The sequence below is a fragment of the Sciurus vulgaris genome, assembly GCF_902686455.1.
Source record: "Sciurus vulgaris genome assembly, chromosome: 3".
In the NCBI taxonomy this organism is placed as follows: Eukaryota; Metazoa; Chordata; class Mammalia; order Rodentia; family Sciuridae; genus Sciurus; species Sciurus vulgaris.
The window spans coordinates 95,565,043-95,584,471 of NC_136463.1; the positions used below are offsets into that span (position 1 = coordinate 95,565,043).

At 32.7% G+C, this 19,429-nt stretch overlaps 1 protein-coding gene across 5 annotated transcripts in view; it reads right to left on the minus strand.

The window, feature by feature from the left end:
• Positions 1 to 19,429, minus strand: part of LRP1B (LDL receptor related protein 1B) — a 1,899,381-nt gene that overhangs the window by 133,614 nt on the left and 1,746,338 nt on the right. For all 5 annotated transcript variants that reach the window (XM_079135584.1, XM_079135585.1, XM_079135582.1 and 2 more), the window contains exons 67-71: positions 19,286 to 19,402; positions 12,568 to 12,674; positions 6,558 to 6,687; positions 4,849 to 4,955; positions 4,374 to 4,506 (exon numbers count right to left, since the gene is read on the minus strand). In XM_079135584.1, the coding sequence (XP_078991710.1) occupies positions 4,374 to 4,506; positions 4,849 to 4,955; positions 6,558 to 6,687; positions 12,568 to 12,674; positions 19,286 to 19,402 (594 nt within the window). The remainder of the gene's footprint in view (positions 1 to 4,373; positions 4,507 to 4,848; positions 4,956 to 6,557; positions 6,688 to 12,567; positions 12,675 to 19,285; positions 19,403 to 19,429) is intronic.

The window sequence follows — 19,429 nt, forward strand, 5'->3', positions numbered from 1 at the left end:
GGCTCAGTGAATGAGGGTGGCAAGAAGAGTGAGTAGTCAGACATGTTATGCAATTGGGGGGGTTTTGTTTATGCCAAGTAAACATATTTTGGATTGCTTGCAATTGTTTGGACCATTTGGTATATTCAATATAGGGCAAATGGATAAACACATCTGAAATATGGGATAGGGTTCCACATTATACATGTGCAAATCAGAATGAACAGAATGTCATTATTTGAAATGTAGAAAAGAACACAGAAGAAACCATCACAGTAAGACTGAGTAGATGAAGTTCAAGAGAAAGTCTCTTGGAAAGATAAATTCTCCACACAAAAGAGAATAAGAAACAGTAAAGAGAGTAGTTAGAGAAATATTTGAAAAAAGTGGCATCAGATAATACATGGAAAAAGTGTTGTAATGTACATTTTAATAATGCTGAAAGCAGGTTTAGTGAAGTGGTGGAGGGTTTGGTGGAATTATTGTAGTTGGTATTTGAAAGAGATGAAGAAGAAGTCATTGGGAATGTGGACGTCTCTTTTCAGAAGTTTGGCCATAGGAAATGGATGAGAGGAGAAAGTCTTTCCAGTTGCTTGGACCTGATTGTGTGTAGGTAAACAAATACTGGAATGTATTGAAAGGCCTCTGGACTTACTCAGCAGCCAAGATAAATTTCAAAACACAGTAGAAGCAAAGGTAATTGATATAATGAATTCCCCAAGAATCCAGAGAGCATAAAGAACTCACCATTTAAAGCAAAATAAAGGATTGTCAATAGACTGGAAGTGTAAAAAGTCTTAGGACTTTTAAGAAGAAGGAAGGGAGAAATCTGAGAACAGTTATAGGTAGACTTGTTAATTTGGTAACTAGATATTGAAAGAAAAAAATCCCAGGATTTTTATTACTAAGCTGAAGTCATGAAATAAGGGAGATAGAAGTGTTTTGGTGATAGACTTGAGAAAGAAAGTCAACTTTTAAAAAGTTTGATCTAGTTAATAGTAAAGACATATTTAGTAAAGACAGATACATGGCTTAGAAACTTGAGTGATAGTTAAAGCTGAGACTAAGAACTTACAGAGATAGTAATTTGAGAAGTTGCAAAAGATTTTCTGCAAAAATGCTTAGCAGAACTGGTATAGCTTACCCTGACATCCCTTAGAACTACAGACAGAGGCAGGTCCTTGGTGAATGCACCAAAATGACTATCAACATATGAGACCTCTGATAATCGCACATCAGTCTGTGCTCTGTTCTTTCAAACTTGCAATGCTGACATGTATAAGACTATAATCTAAAAATAACCTCATTTATCAATACCAAACAACACAAAATATTGTCTAGCAACTCTTTCTCTGAAAACAATAAAGAAGATAACATGTGTAAACTTCAGGATTAAAGAAACTAAAGATGAATATCAGTTTGAGATGTTGTCTTACTTTAAAATGAAAATCTACAGACTCTGAAGAACTTTATTTTTTTCTGAATAAAGATTCTAATGACTAAATTTCTGTTCTATTTTACAATGGATTAGATTCAAGCAGTTTATGAATGAACTCTTGACATCCTCTGATTATTTTTGAAAATTCTATTTATAGCACATCATTCTTGTTAAAAGGAAAAAAGTGAGTTTTCTAAGGATTGCATTAGATAACATTATAATTTTCCCCATAGAAGATTGGACATGTCACTGTTTTTATTAAGAAGAGAAATATAAATTACATCATAATTGTAACAGAAAGGCAAAGGTTTTGTGATACCCTACTAAGAACTTCAAGTTGTATTACATGGAATTTGCATTTCAAAAAAGGCATCATGGGGTTACTGTGATGCTTTGAGTCACTTAAAATGCTTTATTTTGGAATGTCATGAAGTACACACAAACAATGAAAAAGGTATAATTTAAGGAGATTGACTGGATTAAAATTCTAGTTTTCTAGTGATGTTTTTGATGGGCTCAACAGGAGGTTATTAGAAAAATAGAAAAGTGTATGTTAATTAACAAGGGATGTCTGAATTTTAACTGAGCCCTTACAGGTTCATAGAAATCCGGTCAAGTGCATCATCATAGAAAATAAGCATCTAGAGTTCTCATCTTAATTTGAGTTGAGAGAAGCTTTAATATATGATAATATTTTATAATTTACATAAATAGTTTGCACATTTTTGAGCTCATGACTATTAAAAAGAATACCTTTCAATCTTTTACAGAAAAATTGCCAAAAAGAGTAGAGTAAAATTCGAAAGCTCAGGCCAGAGCAAACACTTTCATTGAAAAATATAAATGCTGCTTTTAATTCCATAGTATTTGGTGTTTTAGTCTTTTGAAGAAAACAAGTAAAACTGACTAATGGAGAAAATGAGCCATACCAATCCTACAGGATTCTTTACTTCCAGGCCCCAATACTAAGCTCTTGTTAGCTCATGTATCAAGATTTGAGATGTATAGTAGTGAGAATTGATAGAAGAGATGTTTATTCTGGCATTCCATTTCCTCAAAGCCTTGAAGTATGTTTATAAAATGCCTAGGTCACTTCCTGAGAGTAAATTAAATACTAAAAATCTGAATTTTGTCATGAATTAAGACACATCTATATACAGGATCAAGTACTTCAACTACTAAGGTAATTTATTACAACTTAATTTCCTAGCAGCAAAGAAATCTAAGGAAAATTAGAAGTATAAGTGAAAAGTTTTGACATTTTTGTAAATCATTGAATTAAAGGTTCTTGACTTTTTTTTTTTTTAGAATACTTTCAAATTTGAATATACCTCAAATTTTCCACTTTGTCCAGGATATGATCAATAAAAAGAAATAGTAGATAGAAAGCTAGTAAGTGAAATGAACTCATTCTCTTATAATTCTTACTGTCAGGTTAAGTGGGTTCTATGTAACCAGCGAATCTTGAGAAAAGATTGACAGTGGTTACACTTAAATAAGATGCACTAGGCAGTAATGAATATTATGTATTGGAGACCAATTAGGGGATCTACAAAAGTCAAACAGGAAGCAATGAGAATGAGCTAGACTAGTTGCAGGGACAGAAGTGGGGGCTAGAAGTTATTAGGTGGAATGACATAATTACCATCCCAAAGTTTTGAATATGAGTGGAAATGAGTTATGGCTGCCAGACTGTACACCGTAGTTGTTGTACCTAAAATTATTCAAGTACAAAATGTGAGTGTGAACACTGGACATGTAGCTCAACTGTAGAGCACTTGCCTAGCATGTGCAAGCAGCTGAGTTACATCCCCAGTACCACACATACACACACCAAAAAAGTAAGTGTGAGAAGCTAACCAAAGCTAGAAACCCTCATTATGGTGTTTAAAGTTTTATTGCTTTCTGTAATATACTACAGATTTTGAAGGAAACTAATATTTCTTCTGAAAGTAACAGTTGATCATTTTGGAGATGGAGATATTATCTCATCATAAACACCCAATCTAATATTAAGAAAGTAGAAAATATTTTCCTTGAGTGAGCAAACATCTACCGAATAAATATTTTAGATATATTTAAGCAATATAAATGTTGAGTGCAATTTTCAAATGCCTTGCATCATGTGGCAGTATCTAGTATCATTACTGTTGACCATGTTCCAAATATTCTGAAATAAAAAGTCTTCTGAGAAACTTTTGTAAGCAAGTCATAAGAAATTTTATATTTAAATAGCATACTCAACAATATTAAAATAAAATTGCATAATTTGTGATCATTTCAAGCTTCAGCACACAATTTCTTTGCTTTTATTAATTCTTATTAACTCAAAATAGTAAAATTTACTGCTTTTAATGTGGTGATTTATAACCAAAAAGTTGTTATCTGTCAGGAAACGGTCTTCACAAAGCTGGAAAATAATATAAGACAAAATTGAAAATTATCTTCCAGACTTATAAAAAACATTGGTCATTTTCTCAACAATGTGTCAAGAAGGAAAGTCGAGGCACAACCTATGGCCTATACATCATTTAGCATGTGAACATGTGCACTCTAGTGTACTAGACATTCTTTCTGTTTGTTTAAAGTTAGGTAAGCAATGTAAAAGATAAGCATACAAAGAATTCAGAAACTACTTTTGCAGTAATGACATAGTGGATGTGTTCTCTCTTCTTCGCGTATCTCTATTGCCGTCTAGTTTGAAAACACACTTAAGTTAGGCACCCAATAAACTCTTGCATTGGGTTGACTTTGTTATGCATGAATTGGGATTTTATTCTGTCTGAAAATGATCTGGATTTTGCTTATTTAGAACAAGCCTTTATGAAAAGGAATTAGAAAGAATGAAATCATCAATTGTCTTAATCCTCTGCCTCTAGCACATACTGTACATTCTACACGGCACCTTAATTTCCACTCTCTCATTTTAAGGCACACACACACAAATACACCTTACCTCCATCACAGTTCTCTTCATCACTGCCATCCACACAGTCATGAGTTCCATCACACAGCCATCTAATTGGAATACAGTGGGCTTTATTTTTGCATCGAAACTGATCTTCCTTACATTCAGTCACACAATCCATCTGTTCAAATACAAACGGGCACTGCAGTTTTCATTAATGATAATGATACAATCACAGGCACAATAAGCAGTCAGCTTATAATAATACTGGAGATTTATTATAGAGTGGGATTTATTTTATTTGAGCTTAATGAATATAACCTCTACAAATGACAATGGGCTTCAGTATATAGACAGTGTGAATATTTGGGTATTTGCTGAAATGATTGCATTCAGTGTATCTGTCTAATATTTCAGACAGTGCTAGAATTAAGGTCCTGTCTTTCTACTTTCATTCCATTTGCTTTACCATTCCTACTGCAAGTAATTCAAAGATATTAATCAAACAATAAAAGATTTTTACCTCATCTGAACCATCAGTGCAATCATAGTCTCCATTACATTTCAAAGATGCTGAAATACATCCTCCACTGGCACATATATATTCACTTGATGAGCACGTAGGAGAAGCTGAACACAATTATAAAGTTGATATTTAGATACAGTAAAAGTAATGAATGGTTTGGGAGGTAAGCATATGAAAATATGAATACATGGATGGCAAGAAGGATAGTTAATATTTAAACTATATTCAACATTTAAAATGTGCTTTATAAAATTATTTCATAATATTAAGTATAATCCAGTGATGTAATAACTTATGTTGTAAGGATTTAACTTGTTAACAAAAAAAAGGATGGAAAAGACCCTTTATCTCCTCCATCCTCTTTATTTTGAAGAGTTAAATTAGTTTAGCAAAATTATAATTTATTTGAAAAGTTGAACCTCAAATGATTTTCAAAGCTACAGAATTATTAAATAACTGTTAGGAATGTTATTCAGATAGAAGTTATGTAAAGCAAAAAGTGAAAATTTTGGCATAGTCTGAAAGGTCCAGAGATATTATTTGGCTTTATGAGACATATGTATGATATTTAAAAGGTTTAAGAAGTTTGTTGTTTTTGAGAGTTTAAACATAAATACATACATAGATAAGAGAGCCTCTAGAATTTGCAGTTATTTTATGAGACACAAATTTAAAATAACAAAAAGATAAATAAGTTGCTACTACTAGCCTGTCTAATTAATGATTATAATAATTATCACAGTTGCTTTTGTCTGTGAGTTTGGGTTTTCTAGACTTGCATTCTCGCCTCAGGGGTTCTGACCTTATGTTAGACCACTAATGGCCAAATGTACTTGTATAATAACTTTGTGGTCTGAATTGCTTAATCCAAGAATGCTAAAAAGCTGTTCCCTTGAGTTTTTATTCCTTTTAATTGGTAGCATTTACCTAGGCTATCTGTATTAATAAAAGCCTAAGAACATGACTGGATTTGATGAGAAAGAAAGATGTGATCAATCGCACTATGGACCCTGGGGTAAAATTAGGGAATGAAAATCTGTGTGTTTTGTTTATTTGCTTCTCTGGCCTAGTCTCTCAAGGTAATGTTTTCATGGTTATGCACAGACTATAGTATGATGTTCCCCAATAATTAATTTTTTTAAGATAATGTAATAAAAATAACCAAGTAAAAATTCAAATGTTTAAATAACAATATATAGAAAGCCATATTTAAGAATAGATATATAAATCAGATGGTTTCTTTCTGTACTTTGGTTTTGCTTCCTGCTTATATTTTTATTTTGGCCCAAGATGTAAACACAAACAATACACTATGCTGCTTCTTAACTGGCACATTGAAATAACTGCATTGTTTTATAACCTTGATTTCCATAACTGAAAACTTGACTTTTATCATACTTACAGTTTTAACATATTTCATTTGCTATTTGGGAAAACAATTCCAAATGGTGTGATAAAATATAGAAACCAGAAATCAAATTTGGCTGAATAATTCTTGGATCCCATACGTAATTATCATCTGCCAAAAAAACTTTTGAAACATATGAAGGGCATACCAATTAATTTATCCACAGATATTTCAGATTATTTCCTAAATACTGAATAAGTACATGTGTCTCCCACTGTCTTCTGTGTATCATTGCTTGAATTTAAATAGTTTCAAGTTAAAATGTCAGCTAAATTAAAAACCACCTCAATCATTTTACCTGGCTCACAGTGTTTCTCATCTTCCCCGTATTTACAGTCTTCATGGCCATCACATTTCCATTTTGCTGAAATACACTGACCATTGGAACACTGGAACTGATCTTTGGAACAACTTGTTTCACAATTTCTCTGTCAAATCCAACACACGTAATCAAAATTAAAGACATTAAAAAATGCTACAAACTCAAAAGACAGAGAACATCTTCATAGAAACTAGGATATATCAAAACCATGTTTGTCACATACACGGGTCTCAGGTGGTCATACTTCCAGCCTGTAACTATATAACATAATTATAATAATTTTCTCATTTCATTTGTCTCTGTGGGCCCTAATAAACCAGAGATAGAAAAAGAACATAAATTCCAAGACTTAATTGTATGAATTTAATTGCTGTCAGTGTATCATTCTTTAATGGATAGTTATGAGGTAATGGAATTCTAATAATCAGAGGTGATGATGAAGATTTGAGGGGGGGCAATAATAGGGTTGAATTATTTCTAAGAAACTATATCCAGTTTGCTGGATCTGTGGATGGGGTTATGGAAAGCAAGTGAAAACAAATAAGAATCCTAACACAAAAATGTTTTTCATTGGCAAGACTTCTAGAGTTTTTTTCCCCTTCTCTTCATCTCTTTTCCTCCACACTGGTCCTTTACAGCTTAGCTACTGTTCATAAATCTCTTCACTTCTGACATTTGTTGTTAAAGAACTGTGAAATGAGCTGTCACAATTGTCATTTCTGCTGGCCTGCACGCAGACTTTATTTGGAAGTCAAACAAGACAGCAGAGTTACCTTTGGGATCATTTGATTCTTTATATGAGATAAATGAAAGATCCACCAGAAAGTCACCATCTCAGAATCTAAACACTGGTCAAATGGGTGCTCCAATTTTTTTCTAGTACAACAATTTCTATTTTTACCAAACTGCACTTGCCTGATCCTGATACAAATGGTGCAATACTCTCACAGCTTGTGGAATCCCAGGGTGTGAAGTGTGCTGCATTACAACTCATTATTTCTTCTCAGTTTTATCCCCATATAAGAAAGAAGAGTTAACTTCCTAGATTTCTTTTCTTTCCTTTTTGCTGATGGCAGTTTCATTAGACCACCTACTATATAATCAATTTTATTCTTCCTTTCTTTTCCCACATAATGAAGGTTTACCATTTATGAGGGATTTTATTAGATAATAATGAATGAAAATCCCAAGATTTACTTCCTGCACTTGATAGATACATGGACTCGTATGAAAGATCAACATCTACTTCACAATTGCAATAAAAATATATTGATTGCCAAGATAAGTGAATATGGAGCATTTAGAAAGAGTTTCTAAATAAGAAATAGTTTTCAATATGTAAATGTAGTTTGAAATGTTAGGTATCTGAAGGCTAAGCCAGCTTACATGAATGATATAAAAGTCACTGGAGAAGGAAACCATGAATTGCCCATGAGAAAATTACTTCATACACTTTTTTCACCACTCAGTTTCTGACTGGGACATAGTAATTATGCAATAAAAATTACTGAATGAATGAATGAAGCAGCACATATAGAAAACATATTTAAATGGATATTAAGTAAAATGATTTTTACTTCTTTTTTATTCAATTTATTTTAAGTGATGCATATAAACACAAATATTGTATATATCATGGGATACCATGTAGTGTTTCAATACATACATATGTAGTATAATGTTCAAAATATAGTAATATCTATCTCAAGTATTTATCATTTTTTAATAGTGAAAACTTTCAAAATATTTCCTTTTAGATTTTTGAAATGTATAGTTCATTATTATTATCTATAATCACCCTCTTATGCAATAGCACACCAAACTTATGCTATCATCTAACTTGGACTTTTAACAATCTTACCAGATCCCTTTCTTCCTCTTTCCAGTTTATGGTAACCTCCACTCTGTTTTCAACTTCTGTGAGATTAATGTTTTTAGATACCATATATCAGTGAGATCATGCAGCAAACTTGTCTTTCTGTGACTCACTAATTTCACTTGCCATAATGATTCCCAGGTCTGTTCATATTTCATGCCACAAATTTCCTTACATTTTATGGCTGAATAGTATGCCATTGTGTATATGTACCATATTTTCTCTATCCATGCATTGAAGTTGATGGATACTTCAATTCTTTCAATTTCTTGGCTTTTTCCAATAGTGTTGTAATGAACATAAGAGGGCAGATGACTCTTACATACAGATTTTGTTTACTATGGATATGTACCCAATGGGATTACTGGATCATACGGGTTATATTTTTAATTTTTTGAGGAACCTCCATACTGTTTTCCAAAACAACTGTACTAGTTGATGTTTGCACCAGGAGTGTGCAAGGAATTCCTTTTATCTACATCTTTGTTAGCACCTTTGTCTTTGAATATTTTGATAATAGTTATTCTTACTGGGTGAGGTGATATCTCACTGTGGTTTCAATTTGTATTTCCCTGATGATTACTGATGCTAAGCATTTTTTTCTTTCAAATGCCTGTTGACTACTAGTATGACTTCTTTTGAGAAATGTCTACTTAGAATTATTGCTGATTTTTAAATTAGGTTATTTAAGTTTCTTTTTTTTTTTTTATAGCATCTTAGTGTTCCTTATATCTTCTGGATATCAACTCATTTTCAGATGTATAAATTGCAAGTGTTTTCTTCACTTTGTAAGCTGTCTCTTCACTCTGTTTTTTCTTCTTGCTGTACAAAAACATTTTAATTTGAAACAATCCCATAGGTCTAATTTTGCTCATTTACTGTGATATTGGAATATTGTCCCTAAACAACTTTGCTCATTCCAAAGTCTTGAAGCATTTTCACTGCTTCTTCTACACTTTCATGGTTTGGATCTTATATTTAAGTTGTTAATCCTTTTGAGTTGATTTTTGAAATTGGTGAAAGATAGGGATGTAGTTCCATTCTTCTGCTTGTGAATATCAAATTTTCCCAATACCATTTATAGAAAAAACTGTCCTTTCTACATTGTGAGTTCTTGGCACCTTTGCCAAAACTCAGTTGGCTGAAGATGTGTGGGCTTACTTCCAGTATTTCTGTTCTGTTTCCTTGTTGTATATTGCTTGTTTTATACCACCAATACCATGCTGTTTTGATTATTATAACGTTGAAATATATTTTGAAGTCAGATAGTGTAATGCTATCAACTGTTTTTAGTGCTCAAGATAGCTTTGACTATTTGGAAATTTACATAGTTCCAAATAAATTTTTGGATTGCTTTTTATAGTTCTGTGAATAATGTCAGTGGTATTTTTGCAAAGATTGCATTGAATCTGTAGATTCATTCGTGCCTCAATTTATCATAGTCATTTGCCATTCTGATGCTAAAATTGCCTCTTTTGTCAGTGGAAGTCACTTTAAGTTTATCCCTGTATATAATAGACACCATCAAAAGTCTTACATTCTAATACGCTAAGATGAGCTGCTCAGTTTCCTTCCTCAGACCTAGAATTAAACATGTCTCATAGGATCCTTGTTTTCCTTAGTTGAATAATGCTTTTTAGAAGTTACTCTGTAAATAGTAGGGACAATCATTTCTGCTGCATTGTCAATTTGTCAGTATCAGAGGTAGGAATTACATATTTTCCAAAAGAGAAAAATAATCAATATCACATCCTGATGTTCTTAAATTAAATATTGTACAATTTTTACTTAATTTTTGATTTCTACATTTGTATTGCACTTTATTCTGAAATTCTGGGTGCTAGTGATGTTAATATAATTAAGTATTTAAATGACCTTACATATGACTTTCGAATCAACAAAATATTATTACTAACAAGTGTATGAATGCAATTTAAGATGCTTTGACATTTTTGTACTTGCAATATATTATGTTAATGCAGAGACCAACAAGTATAATTTTAAGTCACTCATAAAAATATTTCTAAATATATGCCAGAAAGATATATATTTGATGTGAAATTAGGTTGATTCAAGTTTTAATTTTTTTTTATTGCCATGACTGGATAATAACAAGGTAATTATATTATGAGTTCACATTCATGCTAAAACTTCTTTTCAAAATTCTCTCAACTTTTGTTCTTAATACAAGCTTATATTGTGTTCAGTTATGCTTTTTCCCCATTTTCTCAGTCCTCCTTTTTGTTTGTTTGCTTGCTTTATTGTTTGATTTTTATCAATTCGACCTGTCACTCTAGACTTTTAAAATCTACCTATATTGTTAGCCACTTCGTTTTGTATGAACTGTACTACATGATTGTAAATACAGTTAAAAACCACTTTTTAAAGAGTTAATTTGATTCCTTTTTTGCATTATCATGAAAATGCCTGAGAATACAATTATATATTTAGCCATCAAAAACAAAAAGAAATATGTCCAACAATTAACTTATGCCTTGAGAGCAATGCCATCTATAAAGATGACTACTTTGAGTTGAATAAAATTTTGATAAAGTTTCAAATTAAAATAAGATTTTCATTTTGTTTGTATACCTTGCATACATACTAACATACATATGAAATCATAAGCCTTAAGCAATATATCTTGACCTCTTGATGTTTCACAGATTGTATAAGCTGGTGAAACATATTAGAAACAAAACAAATGTCCATGACATGGACGAGTTACATTAAACATGGCTTACTGACTTGGGAATGTTAATATAATTTTTGAATGAATAGTTGCTAAGCAAATATGTGGGTTATCAGATAGTCAGTTTCAAAATGTATAGCTTCACTGTGGAATTTTAAAAAAAATTATTTTGATTTTTGTGTTGTGAATAATCTGCAAGTGGAAGCACTATTTTTCAACTTCTCAAGACCTTTGCAATATTGAGGTTTAGGTTTTGTTGGCCATCATGTGAGAAGTTATATAGATATTTGTTTCCAAAATCTAAGTTCCTAAGTGTGATTAGGGTTACTTTCCCAGAATGGTGACAGAAAAATTTGTCCAGTCCTGGTAAAAATGGCTAATGACTGAGAAAGAAATTGTTTATGGGTTCTTATAAATATTATAGATGCAGTATTCCCCAAAGAGGAAGAAAATCAGCGGGTGCCTGGGGAAGTTGGACCTAAAATGCAGAAGCCTCTGGAGCTACAGGGAGGATCCTCCTCAGTCTCCATTCAGTAAGACAACCTTTATGAGGGGCAGGTACATATGTTTGCCAACCAGAGTGGCAGAGCTCTAGGGAGTCACTGTACTGTACGAGTCACAGTGTCCACTGAGGACTTAAAAACCTCTTTTTCCCTTGGACTTGACTGTGCAAGCCCTGGGTTGCTGATATCCAAATAAGCAGAAAATCCATAAAAGTGACTTTTAGTTGACTTCTTTTTGATAATGAAAAGAGAAAGCTTGGAGAATTGATTGAGAAAAACATAAAATCATGTGTCATTGTTTACTTATTAAAATATCATGGAATAGTGATCTGAAATATAAGCATATAAATGTTAACACCATCAAGTTTGCAGAATTATACAGAGGAATTCTAAACTTTTCACCTGAAGCTATATATACATAGGCTTTATTATAGATGGATTGTGATTCACCACCTCAGCAAAACTCAAATTGTGGTTTCAAAAAATTGATGACCCACACCAAAGCCTGTAAGACTGTATCTATTGAAGACAGAGACTTGGGAGAAGAAAGTGTTTAAAATGCATAAAATATTAGTCCTGACTATAAATACTTCAGGAAGTGTATGAACAAATTCACAGATGGCAAGGGCATCAGCTACAGGGAATAGGGTTTCCAAACATCCTATCCCCAACACAGTCATTCACCAGTTGAGGTAAAACAGACTATAAAATTAACTGTCAATAGTATCACAAGAATTATTCCCTGTGCTGGTGTGTGCAGCACAGCACATGGATTAATACTTATCTCAATGTGTCAGAAGCAAAGTGCATTTCAGAGCTGTCCTAGGTCACACTCATCAGACTGAATAATTATGATTATAAATGTGGTTCTAAAGAACTGTTTTCTTTTCCATTTAAGTTTGCAGGGATGCCTACCTCATCAGAGCCATCTGCACAGTCAAAATCTCCATCACACCAGAACCTTGAAGAAACACAGTCCCCATTGGCACAGAGAAAATCTTTCAGTGTACAGGTCTGTGGCTCTGGGGACAGAAGAATAGCATAAGATTATTCTATTATATGCAACTGCATTCTAAAATTTATAAGACACTCAACATGAGGAAGCACTAAAGAATGAAAATGAGGTTAGCCAAGCAGAACCAATAAATTGTTTAGGAAAAATTCTCATGAAGCATCTATGGTACATAATATAATGATTTTTCAAATTTATTTGTAAAGTCATAAATCGAAAGTGGCTTTAGAGAAATAAATTGACAAAAAAGACAGAAGATAAATCACCTGCTGTTTAAAAGACAAAAATCTGCATGTTGTCCTACTATAGCAATGCTATTTTTCCAATTAAAGTTCTAAGTCATTTAATGTATTTGTCTATTTTTGACTCGTTGCTTCTATCAATCTGTTTGTTAAGTGGGAAGTGAATCTAGATTTTGGTTCTTGACTATTTATTATGTATCCCAGTGATTTTGTAATTATTCAAATGTGGCACCAGAAAATCCAGAGATCATGGGACAAGAAGGGTACATGAGAATATTATTGGACGTGGGTAGGTGGGTAAGGGTAAAAAGGACCGAAGGAAACTATTTTCTTTGAAAAATGCCTAAATGTTTATGCATTTGTTTACTTTTGCTCTGTATTGTTTACCTATTGCTATAGATGATTTGCTAGTCATTCATTTACTTAAATTTTACTATATTACATGCATTACATAAACCTAATAGTATGAATCACTACTTGGCTTAATTCCTATGTGGAATATTCTTTGGACACTGACATACGATTTCAGAAATTGCTCCTGCAGGATTGACATGACCACTGGATATCATCTCTTGTTAGACTGATATACAGCATGATGAAAAATGACCCCTTCTTGTTTTCTCTATTAATTATATTTACAGTTGTGCCACACACAATATCCAGGTGAGGGAAGAATAAGAAACAGTCATTAGATTTAAGATTTAAGACACTCAAATGAAGACTAATCTTCTGAATAAGTACTGTGAACAATTCAGTCTGCATTGGATATTGCTGTGTATAATTTATTCAGTTTCTATACTATAAGGTAGCATCTTCATTGTTTGATATCATGGAGGCTCCTGCATTATTATATTTAAAAAGCCCTTTAAGAACATTTGGAGAACTGTGGGCAATGTAATATGTTTCAGAGAGCAAGTTTTTCTTCTTTGGGACTTTGTTTTAAAATGTGATTTTCAGGCTAGAAATAAAATGAGATGTCATTCAGTATAAAGGGGAAAAGCTACTAAATAGGTGAGTTCTCTGATGTCTCTACACTCCTGTCTAGTGAACATGACAACAGACATTTCCCTTTTGGTTTTTGTATTGTATTCCCATATATCACATCTTAACCTTTAAAATGACTTTGTTCATAATAATACTACTAATTAGTACAATAAGTACTACAGGCTGCTAATTACTTATTTGTTGTTGGGCACTAGGCGAGGTTACTGCCAAGTACTTAAATTAACTCACCAATGCATCATCCTCATAACAACTCTGTGAGTACATGTTATTGCTGTGCCTGTTTTAGCTCAGTAAATTGAGGCTCAGAGAGGATAAGAAATGTTCTCCAATCACACAGCAAGAAGAAGAGCTGGTATTGATCTTGAATCAAAACAACTGCACACTACAGCCTGTGCTTTTTTACTTGGTTATATTGTTGTCTCCCATACAACTAAGGAAGTAATATGTGCTCATATGTCACAGAGAAAGCCCCAAGAAGCTGTTACTTATCTAAAGCATATACCTAGCAATGTCTATTTTACTTAATAATAATGAGAAAGCTCTCATGCTCTTATCATTACTCCACACTGAAGTGACTTCCCCTTCCTGTCTTTGCAGATATGTGCAATTTCATTTCTAGGAAAAACAAATGAGAGTGAAATATGTGCCAGTTATTTAACAATGAAAAATGGCAACCAAAAATGTGTTCATTAAAGGAATAAAGAGTAAGTACATTTAAAACATACCATACTGAAATGCTCAAAATCAGCTAAAGAAACATCAGATTTCTTGGGTGTGAGGGTTATCTGAATGGAATTCTTTCTCCAATTTTTGAATATTGAAAGCAACTGTTTATCATGTGATAAACGGCAATGATTTCACAAGCTCTGACAAATTTTACTATATGGAGAGTTGGAAGTTGCTGATGTGAGATTTAAAAAGTTATGTAGCCAGTTTTTAGCAGCATTTACCAAATACTTTTATAGAGAATTTGTTCCATAGGGACTTTGTCCGAACATTATCAATTATTCTGTTATATGACAGATATGGGCAGGGCATATAATTTGCTGGGAAAAGATTTTTCAGGGCAAATGGAACTTCTGCATGCTTCTATCATGCTTTAAAAATGATCAACAAACCTACATATGAATAATAATCATGAATTACTTTATTTTTACATTCACAAATTCCATCAAAGAATGAGGGAGCTAATCTATTGTCAATCTTCATCTACATACCTTGCAATTTGTGCCACTAAGTAGCTTAAAAAGTAACTCTTTCTTAATGAAATATAACTTAGAAGGAAGGTCCTGAATAATTCTTTCCTATTATTATTTATCTTACCTTTGATCTTTTCCATATAAAGAAAAACTAATTTTAAGATTTTAGCATAAAAGTGAACATTTTTATTACACCGACAACAAAAACTACAGAAAGATGACTCTAACTGAAAACTAACCCATCTGGAACACAAACTACATTGTTACTTTTGTCCTACTATTTCTCAAATGCTGTTCCCACACTAATTTTCTCTCCTATTACCTGTAAACTTAAACCAAAAGTGGATGGGGAACCCCGCAATGAACAATTAACCCAATTAATCAAGGTCTCCATAAACCTCATCTAGACAGGCAGACAGACAACAAAGAAGCTTCTGCAGGGCATGCTTTTATGTTTTGGAAGACTAATTTCATTTCTATAATAGGACTAAAATATAGGGACATCAGGGGCTGGGGAGATAGCTCAGTTGGTAGAGTGCTTGCCTTGCAAGCACAAGGCCCTGAGTTCGATCCCCAGCACCCCCCAAAAAAAAAAAAATATATAGGGACATCATATGGTCTAGTCACTTCCATCAATACCAATGAAGGCAATAACATACAGCCTCATTATTGAAAAGAAATGTGGGAACCATCTTGCACAAAACTGAAGAAATAGAACTAAATGTGACTTTCAAAACCATGGAATTAGCCACAGAGCAATAAGACATTTGGAGTCATATTCTCCAGTGCATAGATTATCATAAACCATTAATAATAAGCTGAAAATAATATGAATATGGTATAAACAACTGAGGATAACTTTTAGAATATATTTAGTATAAATGACATCATATACAAATAATACTCTGATATAAATTCAGTGTTGAAAGTACTAGAATTTCAGATAAGGCAGAAGCAGCTTGTCACCATATAAACCTTAATATAGTTGATCAAATTACTTGATCCATAGACTTTTAGTTACTTCTTAGTGCAGATATAAACCAATTTATTTTGCACATCAATTACTTAGAAAGCACACCTGCCATATATTTTACTTTTGTTGATAAAAATAAATTAGATGGTGAAATTTCTCAGGCAGTTCCAAATATTTGAACCATATTAAAAATAACCCCAATGAAAATAAAATATTCTTGTTTTAAAAGCAGAAATCATTGCTAAAGTAAGTATCCCTGCTGAACATTAAACCAGGAGGATGATCAGCAGATGATAATGGAATGACAATGGATTAATTATCCCATGTAAATATAAAAATGTAGAAAGCATATTACATTAAAAATATAGCTGGCAATTAATTGCTCCACTACCATTTGAACTTTTGCCACACCTGTGACAGGAATATTTCCAACACAATTTGGAAAGAAAATCCATGAAATCAGATTCATAAACAAAGTAGAAAAGTGACTTTAAAAATATGTCACTGTGCTTTTTAAAAATAAGGTTGATTTATTATCTCTTCTTAATAATAGCCAACAATTACTGACAAATGTAGCCTAAAGTGTATGATACTAGCCAATAATGTTTAGAAAATATGATGACAAACAAGTGTTCATACATATATGAAATTGTAAATTATACCATATATCAATAGATATCTATATGTACAAAGTGTGGAGTGTGTGTATATACATTAATAGTTGCTTCAATAGATAAGAAAAATTGGGAATATATATTTTATACTGGGGATTGAATCCACAGTTGCCTTACCACTGAGGAACATCCCAAGTCCTCTTTATTATTTTTTAATTTTTGGGGGGGATTTGAAACATATTTTGCTTTATTTGGTCACATTGTGTGTAGAAGATCCTTTATTAGTCATGAAATGAATTTCACATCAATATAAGGCATTGCCCACTTCCATTAGTGATACAGTGTCTCACTGAGTTGCCAAGACTTGCATCGAGCTTGCCATCATCCTTTCAGCCTCCTGTGTACCTGAGCCACTGTGGCCAGCTGTTCATGGCACTTTAATATAACAACATTATTTATTCCAAGGCTGACCTCTATATTACTCATCTCTTGTTGATTATTCATTCTTCATTGACAGTTTTTCCCTATGTAGAATTGCTGGCATTTTCAATATTTAAATCTTCCCATTTCTTCTGGTCAACTCAGGAGAGTATCTTCAAATGCTAAAAACTTTAAAAGCGTCTCAATTATCTCTATCCACAGACTCTCCCTCGTATGTATTCTTACATGTTGAACATGTTAATATGCTCTTATACTTGTCCTTACATGCTCCTGGACTTGCCTCACATGTTGAACATGGTAACATAGTCACACATGTATATGCCTTTCACCTCTCTAGGTCACTCTGTAACATAATTCATTTTTATTCACTATCATCTTTCTTCTGCAACTTCATCAATATTACTTAATTAGGCAAAAGGCTCAGAGTGACATAATTTGGTATTTCATATTGTAGTGCTTGGTACTGAACCACTTCCCTTGCTTATTTTAAGGACCGTGGCTTCAATGATTTATCACCGTTGTCACAATGACAAGAGAGAGTCAGTGTTCTCTCTACCTTCCTTTGCTGTGCAAAAGCTGACTTTCAGATATGAAAACAATGGCACTCAGTCACTTAAGAAACACCAGCCACTCAAAGGAAGACTATCCCAACTTCTTTTTCTTTATTTCATATAGCAGTAGTCTTCACGCAATTTCAGCCACTCCCTTATATAAAGTTCTACAGGCATAATCCTCCAATGATTCCCTCCCCACCACCTTATGTTCTCAATATCCTTCCAAGGGCTTTTGTTTTCAGGTATCTAAATGATGATAAACACTACACCTAGAAGACACAATCTAAATAGGGATCTGTATGTATAAGTCCAATATATAAACAAAGAAAGTGTATTATGATTTCTTAAACTGATTTATTCTCCTATTACTACCACCCTCACCCAGTTGAAATTCTATCTAAATAACTGGACAGATCTGAGAATCTACCATATAGTTTTCTTTTAATTGGTGACCAAGGAAATCTGAAACACCCTAATAACTCCCTGCAATGTTTTCTAATGACTATGGCTGGGAGATATCTCTGTGAAGAGGGAATTATAAAGGTTCCCATATTTATTGTAGTCTGTTATCAAAATGATGCAGATATTTAATGTACTTGATTCTCAAACATAGGTCATATTAATCTTTGAAAGCTATTCAAGATACTATTTCATAGTTTGCAAGCTGTATATCCAAGTACTTTATTAAGACTTTCACTCTACTAATTACATGCCTTAAAATATAATGTTTTTCTATGTAGATTTAGTCCCTTGCCTTCTGGGAAATGAGTGCCCTTAGTTCTATGAATTATCTGCAAGAGCAGACATTACTAGTATTAGTCTAATCATATACTTTTTGAAAGTATCAAAATATAAATATTCAATACATGGAATTTGATTATTATCTTATTTTAAATGTGGCTATACTGCTTTGTTTACACAATAGAATATAAAAGTGTTGATAAGAAATATATTCAGAAATTAAGATATTAAATACTAGAATACAGAAACATTATTGAAATTTTACATAGTACCATGTTTTTTTAGAAAACAATTGAATAATTATTGTTTTTAAATTTATTACATAAAAATGCAGGAGGCAGTTGATAATAGTGTTATTCCATTTTCAGAGATAAGCATGCTGAATAAATATGATGCTCACCACTCCAGAGAGAATAAATGATAATTCACTGAAAGATGCTCTTGGGTGAATTTGTACTGTAAAAGGATTGGAGACTGAAATGAAATGTGTACCATCCGTTAAAGAATGAGATGTTTTGTACCATCTCCCCATCGTTCAGCTCATTGTATGAACTTGCACCAAGGGCTTCCTTCATTGCATACTAATGGGTTGCATTAAACCTCATGATACTTTAATACCAATTCTGCAGATTGGAAGAAAATAACTCTCAGGATGAGCATTTCAGTAATTCTACCCTTTGAGATTCAGGTCAATTTAGTCTGAATATTCTTGTCCAAATGTGAATATATGTATAAAAATCTGAGCTGCAGGACAGAGAGTTTCAAATTTTACCTTATCTGAAATAAAAACTGCCATCTTGCTTATTGAATGAGCTGTCAAACTTGCAGTGTTATTAGGTGGAAGTTACTTACTACAGTTTTCTTCATCAGAATTATCACTGCAGTCATTTTGACTATCACACCGCCAGTGATCAGGAATACAGTTGTTGTTTTTACACTGGAATTCATGAGGTCCACAAGTCTTTTTATCTGTAATGGAAAGAACCAAAATGTGCA